General features: G+C 51.9%; 1 protein-coding gene across 4 annotated transcripts; it reads left to right on the top strand.

Moving 5' to 3' along the window:
* The first annotated feature begins 5,953 nt into the window (after positions 1-5,953).
* On the top strand, positions 5,954-21,659 carry LOC140207317 (killer cell lectin-like receptor subfamily G member 1). 4 transcript variants are annotated; one of them, XM_072275825.1, is made up of 9 exons: positions 5,954-6,050; positions 8,089-8,174; positions 10,020-10,091; positions 11,514-11,633; positions 17,189-17,305; positions 17,844-17,918; positions 19,293-19,435; positions 20,404-20,468; positions 21,388-21,659. In XM_072275825.1, the coding sequence occupies exons 2-9, from the start codon at positions 8,108-8,110 to the stop codon at positions 21,575-21,577; spliced, it is 849 nt and encodes a 282-aa protein (XP_072131926.1). In that variant the 5' UTR covers positions 5,954-6,050; positions 8,089-8,107; the 3' UTR covers positions 21,578-21,659. The 4 variants fall into 4 exon arrangements, with proteins under 4 accessions (XP_072131926.1, XP_072131925.1, XP_072131928.1 ...); XM_072275824.1 differs by having other exon boundaries at positions 17,841-17,918; XM_072275827.1 differs by lacking the exon at positions 11,514-11,633 and having other exon boundaries at positions 17,841-17,918.
* Positions 21,660-22,002: the final 343 nt, after the last annotated feature.

Raw genomic sequence — 22,002 nt, 5'->3', positions numbered from 1 at the left:
CTCCCAAATCAATCCCAAACATCAATCATCAGCCAATACACCCAGTAAATTTTAACAAATACACTTTATAGATATTACTAATTCTATGACATTAATATAAATTTGATACAGAGAGGAAAGTAATGAAAGAAAAAGGCGCCACACTTGTCAAAGTCCAAGTTCTTCGCGCGCTACTGTTGGAGCTCAATCGATTCCTGACGATCACCCAAATTCTGTCGACTCCCGGCTCGGGATCACCCGGAGTGATCAACCGGAGCCTTTCCGCACATCCGCCGTCCTCCTCGTCTCTCCTCCGACTCCCCGTCTCTTCTCCAACTCCCCGTCTCTCCACTGTCCTCCTCGTTTCTCCTCCGACACCTCGTCTCTCCACCGTCCTCCCCGTCTCTCCGCCGTCCACCCCGTCTCCCCTCCGACTCCTCGTCTCTCCTCCGACTCCTCGTCTCTCCTCCGACTCCTCATCTCTCCTCCGATTCCCCGTCTCTCCTCCAACTCCCTGTCTCTCCACCGTCCTCCCCGTCTCCCCTCCGCCTCCTCGTCTCTCCTCCGACTCCCCGTCTCTCCTTCGACTCCTCGTTTCTCCTCCGACTCCCCGTCTCTCCACCGTCCTCCCCGTCTCCCCTCCGACTCCTCGTCTCTCCTCCGATTCCTCGTCTCTCCTCCGATTCCCCGTCTCTCCTCCGACTCCTCGTCTCTCCTCCGATTCCTCGTCTCTCCTCCGTCTCCCCGCCAAAAAAACCCGCACGTCCGCCGTCCTCCCCATCTCTCCTCCGGCTCCCCGCCAAAACCCCGTCCACAGTCATATGATACAGCATGTTAATAGCAAACGATACATGATCACCCATTGGTTAATAGCACCCTGCTATCTATAATAACCCAAGCAACTGTCTAGTTATGGACTTTCTCAGCATTCCCCAGTATAACATAACAAATGAAGCCATTTTAAATTTAACAAAAAGAAAGACCCCGTACACTCTCCCTCCACCAGTAAAAGTATTGCCCTCATGACGTTAACAGAGTTCACCAGTGCTCCTTGTAAAACACAAAACCCAACCCAGGTGCACAAAGCAGTGACATAACTTTCCAGGGCAGTAGAGATCACACCCTGCTCTCCCGGCGCTGTACAAGTTAGTCTCTCCGGGGGATGCCTACTCCTTCGAGGCCTCTGTACTTCCTCTGCGGACTCTCCCTGTTTAGACACCCCAGGTGACCCCCCGGGCCTATTTGTCGGACTTTCCCCCTCACCGGGATCCCGCTGCCCCTGTGAACCCTCTGGCTCGGGTTCTGGCTCCACCCTCTCCTCCCCCAATCCAGGCTGTACTACAGGCGGCTCTGCAACACCCTCCCTCGGTTCCCCTAACTCAGATGATGGAAAGGCCAGGAGTCTCTTCGCCCGGCACTGGAGAATCAGCCAACGGAAACAGGTACCACACGTACGAATCATCATCTTCCGATTTCGTATCCCTTCTCGAGGTGTGGGCCGGCACCGTCTTCTGCGCAGCGGGCTTTTCCCTCGCCCCGCGCCCTCGCAGAGTCCTCGTACTAGGCGTAAACTCCCATTCAGGCGCTGGTCTACCTGCGCCTCTCGACCCAGAGGCAACAGGTGGTTCCGATGGAGCACCTTGACAGGCCCCTTCCCATCCTCGGGTCTCACCCGGTAAACCGGGAGATTCGGCATCTGGCTCTCCACCACATAGGAGGTGTCTGCCCAACTGTCCGCACTTGTGCTTACCCGGTAGTCCTAAATTCTGGATAGGGGACTCGGTCTCCCGGCAATAGCTGGACGAACTTTACTTTCTGATCATACCTCCTCTTATTCCCTTGATTCTGCTTTGTGGCCGCCGCCTCAGCCAACTCGTACGCCCTTTTCAACTCCCTCCTCATATCGGACACATACTTCAGACATGGCTTCGAAGATAATTCACCCGCTTCAGTCCCAAAACACAGGCCAATGGGCCACCTCGCTTCCCGCCTGAAAATCAGATAGCAGGACGAGTCCCCCGTCGCATCATTGCGAGTACAACTGTAACAGTGAACCAAAATGGGCGATGTACTGACTCGACTTACTCTTCTGTCCGATCTCCAAAGTGCCGAGCATGTCCAGCAGGGTCCATTTAAACCTCTCGGGCTGAGGATCACCCTGCGGGTGATAGGGGGTGGTCCTGGACTTTTCAACCCCAAGCATACCCAGTAATTCATGGATAAGCCTGCTCTCGAAGTCCTGTCCCTGATCACTATGGATCCGCCGGGGAAGGCCATAATGAACAAAGTACTTCTCCCATAACACCTTCGCCACTGTAGTCGCTTTCTGATCATTAGTAGGAAAAACCTGCGCATATCTAGTGCAGTAATCCGTGATGACCAAGACATCCGCGGTGTTGCTGGTGTCTGACTCAATAGACAGGAAATCCATACACACCAGGTCCATGGGTCCCGCACTCTGCAAATGGGATAACGGAGCCGTCTGCGCAGGCAAGGTCTTCGTCTGGATGCAGCGACTGCATTCCTTACAGTATTTTTCAACCTCCCCCCTCATCCGGGGCCAGTAAAACCGGTCCTTGACTAATCCATAGGTCTTCTCTACCCCTAAGTGCCTGGAATCATCATGTAGTGCCTGGAGCACTGTCTTTCAATACTTCTTAGGCATGACCAGCTGCCAGCGCCGGGGATAGTCCGGAGGCGACGTGACCCGGTACAAGACGTGGTTCTTCAGCTTCAACCGAGGACGCTCCTTCAGTAGTAGGGAAACGGAGGCATGCTTCGCCTTCTCCACCTGCCCCATATCGCCCTGTCTAACCGCGTACCAGATAGTGCTAATGCCCATGTCATCACGCTGAGCCGCCCCGACTTCCTGGAGGCTCAACTCCGGCAACTGCCTGTTCCTCAGAGCAGTCAAATTACAGTAAACAGTGCGTAGCGCGTCATCGTCAGCCCCCAATTGATCTACTGCCCGATCCGTTCCCATGGGGGCTCCTACTTCCCCGTCGCTCCCAACTTGACACATGGCCTTTACCACCGGGGCAGGGACACTCTACCACTCTTAAGCCGCGCCCGACTCGTCGTGCGCCCGACGAGATAGAGCATCTGGATCGATGTTCCGACTCTCCGACTCCCCGGCCGGTACTTCAGGCTGAGCTCATAGGCAGACCAGGCCGCTACCCACCGGTGTCCAGTAGCGTCCAGGTTTACCGAGGTCAGGATATAAGTGAGGGGGTTGCTGTCAGTTCTCACCTCAAACTGGGCCACGTATAGATAGTCACTCAACTTGTCCACCACCGCCCATTTCAACGCCAACAACTCCAGCTTGTGAGTGGAATAGTTTCTCTCAGCTGTCGACAAGCTCCGGCTGACAAACGCCACCAGCCTCAATCCGTTGCCCTGTTCCTGGTACAGGACCGTCCCCAGAACCTCGTGACAGGCATCAGTGTGTAGAACATACGGCTTCCGGGGATCAGCAACAGCTAACACCGGGAGCTGTGTCAGCGCCCGTTTTAGAGATTGGAACACCTCCTCACATTGAGCATCCCACCTCGATCCAAAACCATAGAAGAAAACCATAGAAACCATAGAAATTCTACAGCACAGAAACAGGCCTTTTGGCACTTCTTGGCTGTGCCGAACTATTTTCTGCCTAGTCCCACTGACCTGCACACGAACCATATCCCTCCATACACCTCCCATCCATGTATCTGTCCAATTTATTCTTAAATGTTAAAAAGAACCCGCATTTACCACCTCGACTGGCAGCTCATTCCATACTCCCACCACTCTCTGTGTGAAGAAGCCCCCTCTAATGTTCCCTTTAAACTTTTCCCCCCTCACCCTTAACCCATGTCCTCTGTTTCTTTTCTCCCCTTGCCTCACTGGAAAAAAACCTGCTTGCATTCACTCTATCTATACCCATCATAATTTTATATACCTCTATCAAATCTCCCCTCATTCTTCTACGCTCCAAGGAATAAAGTCCTAACCTATTCAACCTTTCTCTGTAACTGAGTTTCTCAAGTCCCGGCAACATCCTTGTAAACCTTCTCTGCACTCTTTCAACCTTATTTATATCCTCCTGTAATTTGGTGACCAAAACTGAACACAATACTCCAGATTGGGCCTGACCAATGCCTTATACGACCTCAAAGGCTCCCCCGGTTCAAGTATCCTCCCTCCTCCGGCCCTCGGTCTCCCTTCCTTTTCTTCCCCACAGGTGGATAACCACAGAACAGCTGGCTCAATGGGTGACTCATTTTCGCATATCCTTCCACGAATTGCCGGTAATACCCGCAGAACCCCAAAAACGAGCGTAAGGCGCTCACCTTCTGGGGTGTCGGCCAGGTGGTCACCGCGGCTATCTTAGCTGGATCGGTGACCACTCCATTTCTCGACTCCGTTGGAAGATCTGAGTCAGGTGCTGGGTGGGATTTCCCCTAGGCATATACGAGCCAATATAACTGAGCGTTACAAACAAAATATACAACTGTATAATTTTTTTCAAAATTACACAATACACTATCGGTTATCATACAGTACTCTACAACTGATATGACATAGTGCAAAATCTCTTGCTGCTGGTTTGTTTATAAATCGTTACAGTTCGGAAGAATCCGTATTCATATATTCCAGACCTCCAGAAATGAATACTAACATCCCCACCGTCACGACCGGAAAGTTAACCTTAAAGGAGTCCTGCACGAGGTCTCCCAAGCCGCTTTGTACCAAAGGTATTTTAATTTTCTCTCCATTCAGGCCCAGTCTGTTGTCGGACACAGGTCCGTAGATCATCGGGCGTGACACCTGAAGGACGCTCTTAAGTATTGCCAGATGCAGAGATCACAGAAGATGCGGCATCTCGTCACCCGAGTCCTCTCTTTCACCACTAACCATCTCCATGAGCTCCTGACTTCTCTGCAGTGCACTTCCCCTCCACAATCCCCCACACCGACTTCCCGTCACTGACAATCTACCTCTCAATACTCCCCGTCTCTGTTGCAGCCTCCCCCTTCAAACTCCTCCTTTCACCTATTTACTCCACTGCACCCTTCTCCCTGATTCCCAAACTCCCCGGCTCAACTCTCTGTTTGTGTCTACCGCTCCATCACCAACAGACCTCCGCGTCTCTGGCCCCAACACAAAAGAGGAGACGGTTGAGAGAAGGGGAGCGAGAGGAGAGGGGAGTGGGAGAAGGGAGAGGGGGAGCGTGAGGGTGGGAGAGAAGGTGTGGGTGAGATGAGAGGATAGAGAAGGAGGCTTAGAAAGCGGAGAGAGTCGTTCAAGTGTAATACAACGTCCCCTCCTCACTGCCTCTTCTACTGCATCCTTCCTCACCTCCCCTCCTCTCATGGTGTTTCGTACTGACTGACCCTCCAACAGAGCTCCCACTTCACAGACCCCTCCAACCGCGCTCTTTACGCTCCGCGCCCCCCATCACCATCCCCCGTCGCCCGCATCACACATCGCTCCATCCACACCTCCCTTCACGGGACGCACCATCCCCACCAAGCGCTGCTCCCCGCTTCCACGGAGATCTACCCTCACTGTACCTCCCAGAGCCCACCCTCAACACCCACCCTCCCAAAGAGCTCCAGCCTCCTTATCTCTATCACGCGTTTTTCTGATATTCTACACCAGGGAATCGTTACGGGTTTACTGTACACTTGCCCTGAGATGTCTCGACACGAATGGGCACCTCACCTAAACAGAGTGAAACCAAATAGATGAAACTGACCTCCATCTCTACAGACCAGTGGGGCTGAGGGGGCCGGGACATTGCGTCAAATCTACAAATCTTCCGCTCTGTGTTCACTGGGATTTATGAGGACGATGAGAGAGAGTTGACGCCTGGGTTTACTACTTTTCCCACCGACTATCTGAGCCCCACCACAGTTCTGCGTTGTTAGGACATCATGTGGTTCCTGTCATGTATAATATCTCCACCCAATCCCTGCCCCCTCCCCGCCTCCCCTTCCTTCCTCTTTCCTGCACACTAAAACGGCTCCCAGTCACACACACACGCAATTTCTGAGGCAGACACACAATTCAAGCTTCCGGAACGGCTAGAGGTAGGGAGATGGTGGAGAAGGGAGACGTGTTGAAAGAGAGACAAGGAGCGGGTGAGGAGTGACAGTGGGGAGAGTGGGACGCGGGAGAGAAGGAGGGGTGAGGGTGGGGAGTGCGGGAGACGGCTGCAGCGAAGAGGGCCAGAGAGGGAGGAAGCAGGGGAGAGGGAAAGATGAAAGGTGTGGCGGGAGAGAAGGGGGAGCGGGAGAGCGTGTGGAAGGAAGGGGCAAAGAAGGGAAAGGGGGAGAATGGGGGAGGGGAGGGCGGAGAAAGGGGGAAATGGGAGAATGTGAGAGAGGCTGAGTGTCCCGATCCAAAACATCTCCCATCCCCTTCTCCACCTTCGAGAAGTCGGAAGGGACGTGGAAAATATCCGGAGAACATGGGTGTGTTTGTGGGGGAAATATCTCTTGGCGACAGGTGTGGTAGAGAGATAAAAGAGAGTGAGGCTGGTAGATGGGGGAGGGGGGCGTGGGAGAGAGGGGGACGGAGAGTGTTGGAAGGTGGGTTTGAAAGCGGAGAGGGTGGTGTGTGCATTCGCACCCTCCCGTCCTCGCCTTCTCGTCCTTCCTCTTTCGTATAAACCACACCGGCTCTCAGACACACACACACACGCAATCTCTGAGGCAGATGACAAGGCAAGGCTTTTGGAACGGCTGGAGGTAGGGAGGAATGGTGAGCGGAGGAGAAGAAGCGGGTGAGGGGTGAGGATGGGACTGAGGGAGACCGGGCAGAGCGGTGGACAGAAGGTGCCAGTGAAGGAGAAGGAAAGAGCAACGGCATGGGGGTGGGGAGGGAAGGGGAAGCGGAAGCCGCTGTGGCGGAGAGCCGGAGATATGATGAAGGGAAATGAGGTGAGCGAGGGGGAGGGCGGGTAATCGGGGATGGGAGAATGTGAAAGACGGCTGGGTATCCCGAGCCATGAAGCAACTAACCCCTTCCCCTCTAACAGTGTAAGGGACGTGGGAATTTTGGGGAGAACACTGTGTAGTGCTTGGGTGGGGGAAGGGTGTGATATCTCTTAGACACAGAGACAGGGCTGGTGGGGGTAGAGAGGTGAAACGGAGTGCGGTAGGATGCTGGGGGAGAGAGTGGGTTAAGATAATATGGAAGGAGACGGCGTTGGGGAGAGGGGGGGGAGGACGTGGGAGAGAGGGGCCAGGTGGGAGAGAGGGGAAGGGAAGGGTGTTGGAAGTTGGGAGGAAAAGGGCAGAGGGTGGTGGAAGTGGTGGTAGAGAGGGAGAAGCTTGTAAAGGGCGAAGAATGGATCTGGGAGACTGATGAACTTTGGAGGGAAAGGGGAGAGAAAAGTCCAAAGTCCAAAGTGCTGGGGGGTGATGGTGGGAGGGAGAGAACGAGAGAGAGAGAGAGAGAGAGAGAGAGAGAGAGAGAGGAGAGAGAGAGAGAGAGTGTGTGTGTGTGGGGGTGCCATATATATTATAAGGTGCAGGGAGGATGTAGAGGACGTAGAAGGCAAGGAAGCCTTTCGGATGGAACGAGTTTCGAGGGGGCTGTTTATATCACTCGAAGGGAGACAGCTCACACACCTCGGTGTGTGTTGGGGGTGTTTCCTGCAGCCGCCGTTTCTCGCAGACAGAGTTTCTGATGCCTGAAGCCCTGGAGTTGAACAGAAACAGTCGAACCTTTCAGAACCAGTGGGGAACGGTGCGGGGGTGGGTGCGGGTTGGGGGCCGGGGTCTCCATGACAATAGAGCCTCGATGACACAAATATCTCCGTCATTTCCTCCTTCCACTCCGCTGCTATTCCTCTCTAAACCCCTCCTTCCGTTTCTTCCCTCATTCTCTCTCGCCACTGTCTGCACTCTTCCCCCAATTACTCTCCAAATCTCTTCTCCAATTTTATTTCTTCCCTCCTGGCAATCGCATCTATCCCACCGTCTCCCACACCCGCAATCTCCCTCCTCCCTGTACTTCCTGTCCCTGCTCTAGTTTCCTCACTCTATCGGCTGTTCACCAGCTGTTGCTGAGACACGGTCTGCCATCACGCGTTTCCTCCACCGATGTTCCTATCCCTTTCAGAGCTCAGAGACCTGATAAGATGGTTGAGAACGAGACCTACGCGGATAGGCAGCTCGCAGGATGGAAATCACCTGCTCCTTCCGGAGGTAAGTAGGGCGGTGAGACGGAAGGAGTTTCCCGCAGTTTCTACACCTGGGCGTATGTGCAGGGATGCCGTGGACAAAGCTTCTCTCTGTGATCAGACACAGGTTGGGGGGCTGGGGTGGGACAGGTTGGTGCCCAGGGAGCTTTACTCTCTGCTTTACACCCGGGAGAGCGTGATGGATGAGACTGAGGAAACCTTTACTCTGTGTCTGACCCCGGGAGTGTGTGATGGGACGGTGTGGAGGGAGATTCACTCTGTGTCTGACCCCAGGAGTGTGTGATGGGATGGTGTGGAGGGAGATTCACTCTGTTTCTGACCCCGGGAGTGTGTGATGGGACGGTGCGGAGGGAGATTCACTCTGTGTCTGATACCGGGAGTGTGTGATGGGACGGTGTGGAGGGAGATTCACTCTGTTTCTGACCCCGGGAGTGTGTGATGGGACGGTGTGGAGGGAGATTCACTCCGTGTCTGACCCCGGGAGTGTGTGATGGGACGGTGTGGAGGGAGATTCACTCTGTGTCTGACCCCGGGATTGTGTGATGGGACGGTGCGGAGGGAGATTCACTCTGTGTCTGACCCCGGGAGTGTGTGATGGGACGGTGCGGAGGGAGAATCACTCTGTGTCTGACCCCGGGAGTGTGTGATGGGACGGTGTGGAGGGAGATTCACTCTGTTTCTGACCCCGGGAGTGTGTGATGGGACGGTGCAGAGGGAGATTCACTCCGTGTCTGACCCCGGGAGTGTGTGATGGGACGGTGCGGAGGGAGATTCACTGTGTGTCTGACCCCGGGAGTGTGTGATGGGACGGTGCGGAGGGAGATTCACTCTGTGTCTGACCCCGGGACTGTGTGATGGGACGGTGTGGAGGGAGATTCACTCCGTGTCTGACCCCGGGAGTGTGTGATGGGACGGTGTGGAGGGAGATTCACTCTGTGTCTGACCCCGGGACTGTGTGATGGGACGGTGTGGAGGGAGATTCACTCTGTGTCTGACCCCAGGAGTGCGTGATGGGATGGTGTGGAGGGAGATTCACTCTGTTTCTGACCCCGGGAGTGTGTGATGGGACGGTGCAGAGGGAGATTCACTCTGTGTCTGACCCCGGGATTGTGTGATGGGACGGTGCGGAGGGAGATTCACTCTGTGTCTGACCCCGAGAGTGTGTGATGGGACGGTGCGGAGGGAGATTCACTCTGTGTCTGACCCCGGGAGTGTGTGATGGGACGGTGCGGAGGGAGATTCACTCTGTGTCTGACCCCGGGACTGTGTGATGGGACGGTGTGGAGGGAGATTCACTCTGTGTCTGACCCCGGGAGTGTGTGATGGGACGTTGTGGAGGGAGATTCACTCTGTGTCTGACCCCGGGGGGTGTGTGATGTGACGGTGCGGAGGAAGATTCACTTTGTGTCAGACCCCGGGAGTGTGTGATGGGACGGTGTGGAGGGAGATTCACTCTGTGTCTGACCCCGGGAGTGTGTGATGGGACGGTGCGGAGGGAGATTCACTCTGTGCCTGACCACGGGAGTGTATGATGGGACGGTGCGGAGGGAGATTCACTCTGTGTCTGATCCCGGGAGTGTGTGCTGGGACGGTGTGGAGGGAGATTCACTCTGTGTCTGACCCCGGGAGTGTGTGATGGGACGGTGTGGAGGGAGTTTGACTCTGTGCCTGACCCCGGCAGTGTGTGATGGGACGGTGTGGAGGGAGTTTGACTCTGTGCCTGACCCCGGCAAAGTGTGATGGGACGGTGTGGAGGGAGTTTGACTCTGTGCCTGACCCCGGCAAAGTGTGATGGGACGGTGTGGTGGGAGATTCACTCTTTTTCTGACCCTCTTTTTTCTGTTCCCAGCTGAACCTGATTGTTCGTACGTGGAACTTAATTTCACGGCCGTCTCAGCGCCCCGGGTCCGTAGAGATGGAGGTCAGTTTCATCTATATTGATTTCATTGTGTTTACGTGACGCGTCCATTCGTGTCGAGAGATCTCAGGGCAAGTGTACATTAAACTCACCGATTCCCTGGTGTAGAAGAAGTCAAAGAGAACACGTGGTTGACATGGTGAGGCGGGAGCTCTGTGAGGGTCGGTGTTCAGGGTGCGCTCTGGGAGGGTGTAGCGCCCTGGAAGCGGGGAGCAGCGCTTGGTGGGGCTGGTGCGTCCCGTGACGGAAGCTGTGGATGTAGCGCTGTGTGACGGGAGGAGGAAGGATTGCTGCGGGAGGAAGAGGTACATCCAGGAGAGAGCACTATTGGGAGGGGGGAGGGGGCGGGGTACGACGCACAGGGGGCACCGTGGGAAGGGTCTGTGAAGAGTGAGCTCTGTGGGAGGAGCGGTGGGTAGTGAACACCGTGGGAGTGGAGGTGAGGACGAGGCGCAGTGAAAGACACAGTTACGATGGGACACTGTAGAACATTCGAACGACCCTGTCCGCTTTCTAATCCTCATTTTCTCCCCTCTCATCTCTTCCTCCCTCTCCCCTCTCAACCAGCCCCCCCCCCACACACACTTCCACCCCTCCGGCTCCCCCTCTTCCCTCTCCCAGTCCCCTCTCTTCTCTCGCACCCCTTCTCTTACCCTCTCCTTGTCCACCTCTCTTTCCCACTCTCTTCTTCAATCCTTTCTCCTCTCTCTGCTCACTATCTCGTAACTAGACCATCCATCAACATCCACCTCTCTCTCCCCCTCTCTCGCCCATCCTCCTCTCTCCCTTCCACAACACTCTCCATCTCCATTCCTCTCCCACCTTTCCCTACTCTCCCTCACTGCTCCCAATGTCAAAACTCGCCCCTATCTCCCTCCCTCATTCTCGCTCTCTCCGTCGCATTCTTGCCCTCTATCTTTGCTCACTCTCTCTCCTCCATTTATCTCCTCCACTCCACCTCTCTGTCTCCCTCTCCCTGTTCTTCCTGTCGCCTGATTTTCCTCTCAGCTCCCGCTCTTCTCTCTCTGCTCCCATTCCCTTTCTCTCCCTCTCGTATATGTTCTCTGTCTCTCTCCTCCCCTCTCTCTCCCTCTCTCTCATTATTCACCTTCCCTCACTCTCCCATCTCTTTGCTTCTCTCAGCCCTCTCTGTCCTGGCTCACTCTTACTCTCTGCCCCCGCTGTCGCTCCCCTCCTATACTCAATATCTCTCCCTATTTTCTCTCTCCCATTTTCCTAAAGTTACCCACTCTCTCTTCTCTTTCATCAATCTCTCCTTCCACCCCTGCCTTTCAGCCCTATCTCTCCCCCTCACCTCACCCTCTCCCTCTGCTCTTACTCTCTGTCCTAGCCCCCCTCCATTCTCTGCCGGCCGCTCTTCATTCTATTTCCTTCTCTCTCATCCTCCATCGCTCTCTCCCCCAGACGGCCTGACATCTACCTACTCAGAGGTGAACTTTCGGAATGACGATCACCTCATGAATGAGGATGAGGCTCCTCCCATCGGCTCTGGGCTCCGAAAGTTGCCAGGCAATGCCCTATCAGGTCAGAGTTCACATTATTGGCGTCACTGTGGAGAAAGCCACAAGTTATATTCAGAAGAGCGTGTGCCTTATTTTAATGCTTCAAATTCATTTCCCTCAGCCTCCATTTATCAGGCAGCTAGTTCCACATTCGGACCAGCACTTGATTTGAAAAAATTGCCTCTGTGCTCTCCAATTAAATTGATTCCTGTCTCATTTTAGACCCGTGCGCTCGCGTACTCGATTCTCCCTGATGTGCTCATTCATCCGATTTGTGCCCCTCATGGTTTTGTACACTTCTGTACGGTCACAGGTAAACTGTAAGCAATAAAGTCCCAGCCTGACGGACTTCTCTCCGTAAGTCAGTCCCTCAAGTCCTGGGAACATCCTCATGAATCTCCTTCTGCATTCCTTCCTTCCATCTATCCGGCCCAGTGGTGTCTTCCCCACAGCAGGACGACGGACACTGAACACCGTACTTCATGTGCGGCCCCACCGACATATTGTAGAACTACAACGTGACCTCCCGACTTCCGCACTCAGTGTCCTGACTGACGAAGGCCAGGGTGTCAGACGGCTTCTTCACCGTCCAGTCTTCCCGTGACTCCACTTTCAGGGAACCGTGTACCTGTACCCCTGGGTCCCCCTGTTCTACAACACTCCCCAGCGTCCCTGTCTATTGTGACTCCACTTTCAGAGAACCGTGTCCCTGTACCCCTGGGTCCCTCTGTTCTACAACACTCCCCAGGGTTCCTGTCTACCTGTGATTCCGCTTTCAGGGAAACGTGTATCCGTATCTCTGGATCGCTGTGCTTCATCCCCATGGCCTGCATCCTGAGCTATCCTTGACTGGTATAGCTTGACGGCCAAATTATCTCTTTTTTTTCCTTCCTCGATGACACAGAGTGACCGACTGTAAGGCCATATGATGTGGAGAAGTGTTCGGTCATTTTGCTCATTGAGTCTGCTTCTCCTTTTCGATATGGCCGTTCCAATTTACTCTCGGTCCAATCCCCTTCCTTCATCCCAAGACCCTGATGCCCTGACTAATCAAGAATCTGGCACCCTCGCCCATAGATGTACACAGAGACTTGGTCTCCACAGCGGCCTGTGGCAATATATCTACAGATTTACCGCAGTCTGGCTAAAGAGATTTTTCCTCATCTGCGTTCCAATGGACGCCCCGCTATTCTGAGGTTGTGTCCCCTGGTCTTCCACTCTCCTTCCACAGGAAACACCCTGTCCACATCGACTCCTTCAAGGCCTTCATCTTTTTTTTTTTCCTCCAGTCCTCCCCGGCCACTCTCTTCTCCCCTCTATCAGGGAAACATAAAAGCGTAGAACACCAACAGCGGTATACATGCCCTTCGGCCTACAATGCTGTGATGAATGCAACGTTACTTTAGAATTTACCCAACGTTACCCATAGCCCTTTATTTTTCTAAACTCCATGCACCTATCGGGGAGTCCATTAAAAGACCCTATCGGTCCGCCAACACCATCGTTACCGGCAGCCCATTCCACGCACTCATCACTATCAGCGTAAAAAAAACTTAGATATGACATCTCCTCTGTACCTTTCTCCAACGACTTTAAAACTATTCTCTCTCCTGTTAGCCATTGTAGCCTCTGACTATCGACACGTTCCGTGCCCATTCATCATCGTGTACACCTCTATCAGGTCACCTCTCGCCCTCCGTCGCTCCAGGGAGAAAAGGCCGAGTTCACTCAACCTGTTCTCATAAGGCATGCTCCCCAATCCAGGCAACATCTTTGTAAACCTCCTCTGCACCCTTTCATCCTTCAGATAGAGAGGCGACCAGAACTGCGCACAGTACTCGAAGTGGGGTTTGACCAGGGTCCTACATAGCTGCAACATTACCTCTCGGTTCTTAAACTAAGTTCCACGATTAATGAAGGCCAATACACCATATGCATTCTTAACACATAGTCAACCTGCGCAGCTACATTGAGCGTCCCCCACGGACTCGAACCTCAAGATCCCTCTAATCCACCACACTGCCAAGAGCCTAATCGTTAATACAATATTTTGCCACCATATTTGACCTATCATAATGGACTACCTCACACTTATATGGGTTGAACGCCATCTGCCACTTATTAGTATAGTTTTGTATCCTATCTGTCTCCCGCTGTAACCTCTGACACCCCTCCATACTATCCACAACCCCCCACCCCGCCCACCAACCTTTGTGTCATCAGCAAATTTAGTAACGCATCCCTCCAATTCCTCACCAGGTCAATTGTAAAAATCATGAAGAGAAGAGGTCCCAGAACAGATCCCTGAGGCACACCACAGGTTACCAAACCCCATACAGAGTATGACCCGTCTACAACCACTATTTGTCTTCTGTGGGCAATACAATTCTGGGTCCAAAAAGCAATGTCCCCTTGGATCCCATGCCTCCTTACTTTCTCGATAAGCCTTGTATGGGGTACCTTATCAAATGCCTTGCTGAAATCCATGTACACTACAACTACTGTTGTCCCTTCATCGATGTGTTTAGTCACATCCTCAAAAAATTCTATCAGGCTCGGAAGGCATGACCTGCCTTTGACAAAGCCACGCTGACTATTCCTATTCATATTATGCCTCTCCAAATATTCATAAATCCTGCTTTCAAGATATTTTCCATCAACTTAGCGACCACTGAAGTAAGACTCACTGGTCTAATTTCCTGGGCTGTCCCTGGTTCTTTTCTTCAATAAGGGAACAACATCTGCAACCCTCCAATCATTGGGAACCTCTTTTGTACCCGTTCATGATGCAAAGATCATTGCAGCTGCTCAGCAATCTCCTCCTTCGATTCCCACAGAAGGCTGAATTTCTATATGCTCTAGCTTTTCAGTCTGCTCTGAGTCATCAGGACAATTGCCATGATCGTTTTTTGTCGTGAACACTAAAGCAAGATATCCATTAAGTACCTCTGCTATCTCCACCGTTTCCATAAACACTTTTCTACTGTCATACTAAACACCCCATTGACCTGCGCGGCCAACCCAAAATCCTATTCTACGTTGTCAGTTAAGGGTCTTAACCCTTAGCATTTCACTTAGAATTCCAGTCCTGTTTGGGCATGTGGCCAAGTAGGTAAGACATTCCTCTAGCGACCTGAAGATTCGAGCCCCAGCGTGTTGTGTCCTTCAGCATGGCACTTAACCACACAGTGCTCTGCGTCGACACTGGTTCCAAGCTGCATCGACTCCTTCGACAACATCGGTGTCGTGGAGAGCAGAGACATGCCATGGGCAACCGCCGGTCTTCCATACATCTTTGCCCAGGCCTGCACCCTGGAGAAAGAAGACTTTCCAGGCGTAGAACCATGGTCTCGCAAGACTAACAGATACATCATATACAGGCATTTTAGAAAAGTATTTAGATTTGAACATGTATTGAAGAATCTCGGCACATCCCACCCTTCAAGCAAGCAATCCCCAATTTATTCCTCGCCTAATCGCGGGACAATTTGCAATGAGTTGTTCGCGTACCAACTGATAGGCCTTTGGACTGTGGGAGGAAACCAGAGCACCTAGGTAGTGGCGGTATTTGAACCCGCTTCTCTGGTATTGTGGAGCGCTGTGCCAGCCACTACGTTACCGTACCGCACCTCTGCATGCCGCAGCTATAAAATAAAGAAACACAATGGAGTCCACGAATATCCCCGCAACATGTTAGTCCCCACAAGACGGTCATATGTCCCATAAGACAAAGGAGAAGAAGTCGGCCATTCGGCATATCAAGTCTGCTCCGCCATTTTATCATGAGGTTGTCCATTCTCCCATTTAGTCCCACTCCCCCGCCTTCTCACCAGAACCTTTGATGTCCTGGCTACTCAGATACCTATCAATCTCTGCCTTAAATACACCCAATTACTTGGGCTCCACTGCCGCCCGTGGCAACAAATTCCATAGATTCACGACCCTCTGGCTAAAAAAAAATTCTTCGCATCTCTGTTCTGAATGGGCGCCCTTCAATCCTTAAGTCATGCCCTCTCGGACTAGACTCCCCCATCATGAGAAACAATTTGGCCACATCCACTCTGTCCATGCCTTTCAGCATGCGAAATGTTTCTATGAGCTCTCTCCTTATTCTTCTAGCCTCCAAGGAGTACAGTCCAAGAGCGGACAAAAGTTCCTGATATGTTAACCCTCTCATTCCGGGAATCATTCTAGTGAATCTTCTCTGTACCCTCTCCAACGTCAGCAAATCTTTTCTTAAATAAGGAGCCCAGAACAGCCCACAGTACTCCAAGTGAGGTCTCACCAGCGCCTTATACAGCCTCAACATCACATCCCTGCTCCTATACTCTATTCCTCTGGAAATGAATGCCAACATTGCATTCGCCTTCTTCACTACTGACTCAACCTGGAGGTTAACTTTAAGGGTATCCTGCACGAGGACTCCCAAGTCCCGTTGCATCTCAGAACTTAGAATTCTCTCCCTATTTAAATAATAGTCTGCCCGTTTATTTCTTCTGCCAAAGTGCATAACCATACACTTTCCAAAATTATATTTCATTTGCCACTTCTTTGTCCATTCTTCCAATCTATCCAAGTATCTCTGCGGACTCTCTGTTTCCTCAGGACTACCGGCCCAACCACCTATCCCTGTATCATCAGCAAACGTAGTCACAAAGCAATCTGTTCCATAATCCAAATCGTTGATGTACAATGTAAAAAGAAGCGGCCCCAACACGGACCCCTGTGGGACACCACTGGTAACCGGCAGCCAACGGAAAAGGATCTTTTTTTATTCCTACTATCTGTTTCCTGCCAATCAGCCAACGCTATATCCTAATATGTAACGTTCCCATAATTCTATGTGCTCTTCCCTTGTTAAGCAGTCTCATGTGTGGCACCTTGTCAAAGGCCTTCTGAAAATCCAAATATACAGCATCCACTGCATCCCCCTTGTCCTGCCTACTTGTAATTTCCTCAAAAAATTGTAATGGGTTTGTCAGGCAGGATTTTCTTTAAGGAAACCATGCTGAGTTCTGCCTGTCTTGTCATATGCCTGCAAGTACTCTGTAACCACATCCTTGAAAATCGACTCCAACAACTTCCCAACCATCGATATCAAGCTAATAGGTCTATAATTTCCTTTTTGCTTCCTTGCTCCCTTCTTAAATAGCGGAGTGACATTTGCAATTAGAAAGCGTGAAAACAATAATACAACTGTGAAAATGATAAACTCTTAAACGAAGCGGCCAATTCCTCATGGATCCGTTGAAGCATAATCTCTCTGGATAACGCCCTCCTGAGGAACCTGATCAAACGCCCAGTTGAAGTTCACGAGAACAACATCCCCGAGTCCAACTTCATTCATCACCTTCGAGAGAGAGGGGGAAAAAAAACACCTCTCGAATCAGTTAGACATTAGACAGACTTTGCCAGGACAACCAATTTGGACTTTCAGCGATAACGGTTGAAAGTAGATTTGATTGAGGGAGGGAGGGGTAATCCTGGTGGAAGGAGAGAGAGCGGATTGTGGGTGGAAGGGAGTCCCAGTGGTGGAGACGGCTGAATCCACACACACACGGAATGGTCTCTCTGCAGGTCCGCATAAACGTGAGCCGAAAGACAACCTCGGAAATAGATCGAACTTTAAGATCTGCCTACTCTGTCTAGTTACATCCGCCCTCATCGTGACAGTGGCCGGGCTCTCGATCTATGGTGAGTCGAAAGGGATCCGGATAGTGTCAGACCGTAAACTAACAGAGTGGAATGAAGTGTTAGGGTAAAACCTCACAATAATGCCGACACGGCCCTGAACGTGACACAGACAAACACCTCACGGTGTCACCGACACAGCCCTTAACCGTGACAATAACACGGCCTTTATCGTAACACAATCCAGTCTTCTATATTGATACCGACATGCCATTCCCAATAACACCAACAATCCTGGCACCGTAGCGGTAACACGCCCCTGTATGCGACACTGATACACTACTAACGGCGACACGGACACGATTCTCACCGTGAGACAGAGAAGACGCTCACAGTGACAGCAATGTGCCCTCACTGTAACACTGACACGCCCTTGACTGTGACACTGACAGACCACTGACCATGACACCTACACGCTCCTCAACATGAACCGTACCTCACCGTGACACTGACACACTACTTACCGCGATCCGCGCAGCACCGTGGCAATGTCTCACACGTCACTGTAACGCTAAACGTCGTTCACCATCTCTCTCAGTAGCACAGATTCGTCAGTCTCAGATCATCTCCGAAAAAAACTACCAACTACTTTGCCAATTCCTCACCAACAACAGAGGTGAGGGAACAACGGTTACCTACTCGGCTCGTCATCACAGGGTGAGGGGGGAGGTTGATGGGATGGTGTGGAGGGAGCTGCACTCTGTGTCTGACCCTGGGAGTGTGTGAAGGAACGGTGTGGAGGGAGCATCACTTTATGTCTGAATCCGTGAGTGTGTCACTGGAGGGGGTAAGGTAACCTCACTCTCTGCCTGACCGGAGAATTTGTGATAGATGGTGTGGAGGGAAGGTACACTCTGTGTCTGACCCAGAGGTTTTGTGATGAGGCGGTGTGGAATGATATTTACTCCAGTCTAAACCCCGGAGTGTGTTATGGGTGGGTGTGGAGGGAGCATCGCTATGTGTCTGACCACGGGACTGTGCGATGGGACAACGTGGTTGGAGCTTTAATCTATGAGTGACCACTGGACTGTGTGATGGGACGGTATGGAGGGAGCATCAACTGTGTGTGAACCCGGGAGTGCGTGATGGAAGTGTGTGGAAGGAGCTTCACTCTGTGCCTGGCCTCGGGAATCTATGATGGAACGTTGGCGCTGGAGTTTCACCCTGTATCTGCCTGACCCCTGGAGTGTGCGACTGTCCCACGAGATAAGAGCTTCACTCTGTGTCTGTCTCCAAGACAGTGTGAAGGGACAGTGTGGATGGAAACCCAATAGGTAGCTGACTCCAGGCATCTTGTGGTTGGATGGTGTGCAGAGAGCTTCACACTGTAACTGACTCCGCGTGTCAGTGAGGGGCAGGTGCCGAGATAGTTTCAATCCGTGTCTGATCTCGGTAACGTGGGTTGGGACTGTTTGCATGAGCTTCACTCCATGTCTGAGACTTGGAGTGTGAAATGAGGCCGTAGAGAGTAAGATTCACACTGTGGCTGACCTCCGGTGTCTCTGACGAGAAGGTCTGGATACAACACACACTGTGGCTGACCTCGTGAATGTATTAGCGTCCGGTGTGGAGGGAAAGGAACCCAGTTTCTTACCCCGGCAGTATGTGATCGGAAGGCGAGGAGGCAGCGCCATCTAGTGTCTGGCCCAGAGAGTGTGTGTGATGTGACGGTGTGGAGACAGTTTCACTCTGAATCTGACAGCGGGACACTGTGATGGGACTCGTTGTTTGACACTGTGAGTTTGTGATGGGAAACTATGGGGAAATAGGGAGCGGTTCACTCAGTGTCTGAAATCGGGAACGCTTGACCGGGTCTGGATGGAGTTTCGCTTTCCGTCTGATACCGGCAGGGTGTGATCGGAAGACGGGGAGGGAGACTTTCGCGTTTGCGTGATCAGACGGAGTAGAAGGAACATTATTAAGCTTCTCTGATTGTCTGTTGGGAAACAATGTGTAGGGAGTTTCACTGTGCCTTACTGCTGATTTCCAGAGCCAACGTGTCCCAAGGACTGGATCAGAAATAAAGAACGGTGTTATTACGTATCCATCTTTGAAACATCTTTCTACACAGCGATGCAAGAATGTTCAAACCGTGATTCAAGACTTTTCGAAATCAATGCAAGGGATGAAGCGGTAGGTGTCAAACCACGAGAAGATCCCACAGTAACACAGAACTCATTACAGACTACCGACGCACAGAGTGAAACACCCACCACACATACCCGGGGTCAAACACAGAGTATTTTTTTTCTCCACACACTCCAGGAGTCAGACAGAGAGTGATGCTGCCTCAGCACCATCCCATCACACACTCCTGGAGTCAGGCACAGAGTGAAGTTCTCTCCACACCGTCCCATCAGACAATTCCGGGGTCAGACACAGAGTCAATTTTCCTCCGCAGTGCCGCAAGAGACAGTCAAGGGGTCCCACAGAGTAAACATTCCTCCACACCTTACCATCACACTCTCGGATCAGGCACAGAGGGAAGCTTCCTCCGCACCGTCCCATTACACACTCTCGGGGTCAGATGGTCAGACACAGACTGAAGTTCCCTTCACACCGTCCCATCACACACTCCTGGGGTCAGTCGGAGACTAAATTTTCCTCCACACCGTCCCATCACACACAACCGGGGTCAGACACAGAGTGAAGCTCTCTCCGCACCGTCCCATCACAGAAAACCGGGGTCAGACACAGAGTGAAGCTCTCTCCGCACCGTCCCATAACACACTCCCGGGGTCAGACACAGAGTGAATCTCCCTCCACACCGTCCCATCACACACTCCCGGGGTCAGACACAGAGTGAATCTCCCTCCACACCGTCCCATCACACACTCCCGGGGTCAGACACAGAGTGAATCTCCCTCCACACCGTCCCATCACACACTCCCGGGGTCAGGCACAGAGTGAAGCTCCCTCCACACCGTCCCATAACAGATTCCGGGGTCAGACAAAGGATGAAGCTTCCTCCGTCCCATCTCACACTTCCTGGGTCGGACAGAGAGTGAAGCTCCCTTCGCATCATACTATCAAACAACTGACAGAGACTGCGTAAATAGTTTGTGAATCTAGCTGTTAATCGAAGGAATTTAATTTCACAGAAAGCTGTTTTCCTTTTTCTTCGTAACCGAAACCTTGCTTACTGGATTGGAAAATGCGAAGACGGGTGAGATTTGATGGATATGTGGGGTTGAGGTTGGGGAATGACACTGTCCTGAGGGGAGAAAATGGGATTAGTTTAAAGGCTAAAGTAGGTTTGTGGGAAGAGGGAGCGGGATTGGGATTTGTTTGAAGACTTTTCGAGGTTGTCGGGAGAGGATGGTAGTACGGGAATTCTTTGGGGACCGATACGTCTCTGTCGGGGAAGGACAGGGCAGGGGAATATTTTGAGGACTGGTAGAGGGCCATGGACTTATTTAGCTGACGCTCACAAGGCTGTGGAGAGTGCGCGATGCAGTGGAATTAGTTTGTACTGACAGGGAAAGGTGGGGAGAGGGAAAGAGAGTGGGATTATCTTGCGGACTGACATTGTTCTGTGAGAAAGGAGTTGGGCAGCGGGAATAGTTTGGTTACTGATAGAGATCTGAAGGGAGAGAGTGGGACAATTGGATTCGTTTGAAGACCGATACAGGGTTGTGTGCACAGAGTGGGTCAGTGAGATTAGTTTGCAGACTGACGCAGGGCTGTGGGAGAGAGTGTGTCAGTGGTTTGGCGGCCGACACGTGACGGTGGGGAGAGGACGATGCAGTGGGATTAGTTTGAAGACAGACACGAAGCTGTCGGGAGCGCGAAGGGCAATGGGACTAATTTAGTGACCGACACAGGGCTGCGGGATGAGAGTGGGCCTTTGGGATTAATTTCCAGACTTTAATGTGGGGAAAAGGTGGAGCAGCGAGATTTTTGGGGACTGAAACAGATCTGAGGGGAGCGAGGTGTACTAGGGTTAGTCTGGAGATTGACACAGTGCTGTGGGGACAGAGTGGGTCAGTGCGATTAGTCTGGGGTTGGTTTCAGGTCTGTGGGGAGAACGTTGTTTAATCGGATTAGTTTTGTCTCAGTAGAAATTGTTGAACCCTCTTTGACAGGAATGTGGCCTCTGGACTCTTGCTCAAGATTTACCCTGGAACACCCGCCTGCGGTCACTGCGACCAGAACGGAGGGAGTTCTCCTTGCGACCTTAAGCACGGTTTCATCTGCGAGAAGTCCGCACATTTGTTCCCAGATTTTCCCGAAGAGATCCAGGATCTCTGTCAACAGCCCGTGGGGCCGATCTGAATTAACCCATGCATACTGTTCGGGTCCGATTTGACACGCTTTTACATTTGACAACAATAAAAACACCCTAAGTGATATTTTAGCCAGAATTTGGTGACTTTTATTAAAGTGAACCAAAATGAGCAACAATGAACATATTTATATCTGTATACACTTTTGTACAGGTACTACAATTGTTTGTACATTGTGGTTGTTCCGGGTCAAACTTGACTCATATCTATTGAAAGGGATTTTGGATCTCTGAAACATTAATTAAGAATTAATAACCCATTTATTAATGTCAGATAAGCTATTTATATATTTCAAAAAGATCTGTGGTTCAGAATTTGGTATAGACACTTGTTATGAGGGGATTCTTGGGCCGAGTCAAAATTGACCCGGTTCATAGTGTGAAGGGATAGAATATGAAGAGCATGTGTGAGCGA

This window comes from Mobula birostris, chromosome 13 (assembly GCF_030028105.1).
Source record: "Mobula birostris isolate sMobBir1 chromosome 13, sMobBir1.hap1, whole genome shotgun sequence".
Taxonomy (NCBI): domain Eukaryota; kingdom Metazoa; phylum Chordata; class Chondrichthyes; order Myliobatiformes; family Myliobatidae; genus Mobula; species Mobula birostris.
This window is presented reverse-complemented; position numbering and strand designations above follow the sequence as displayed.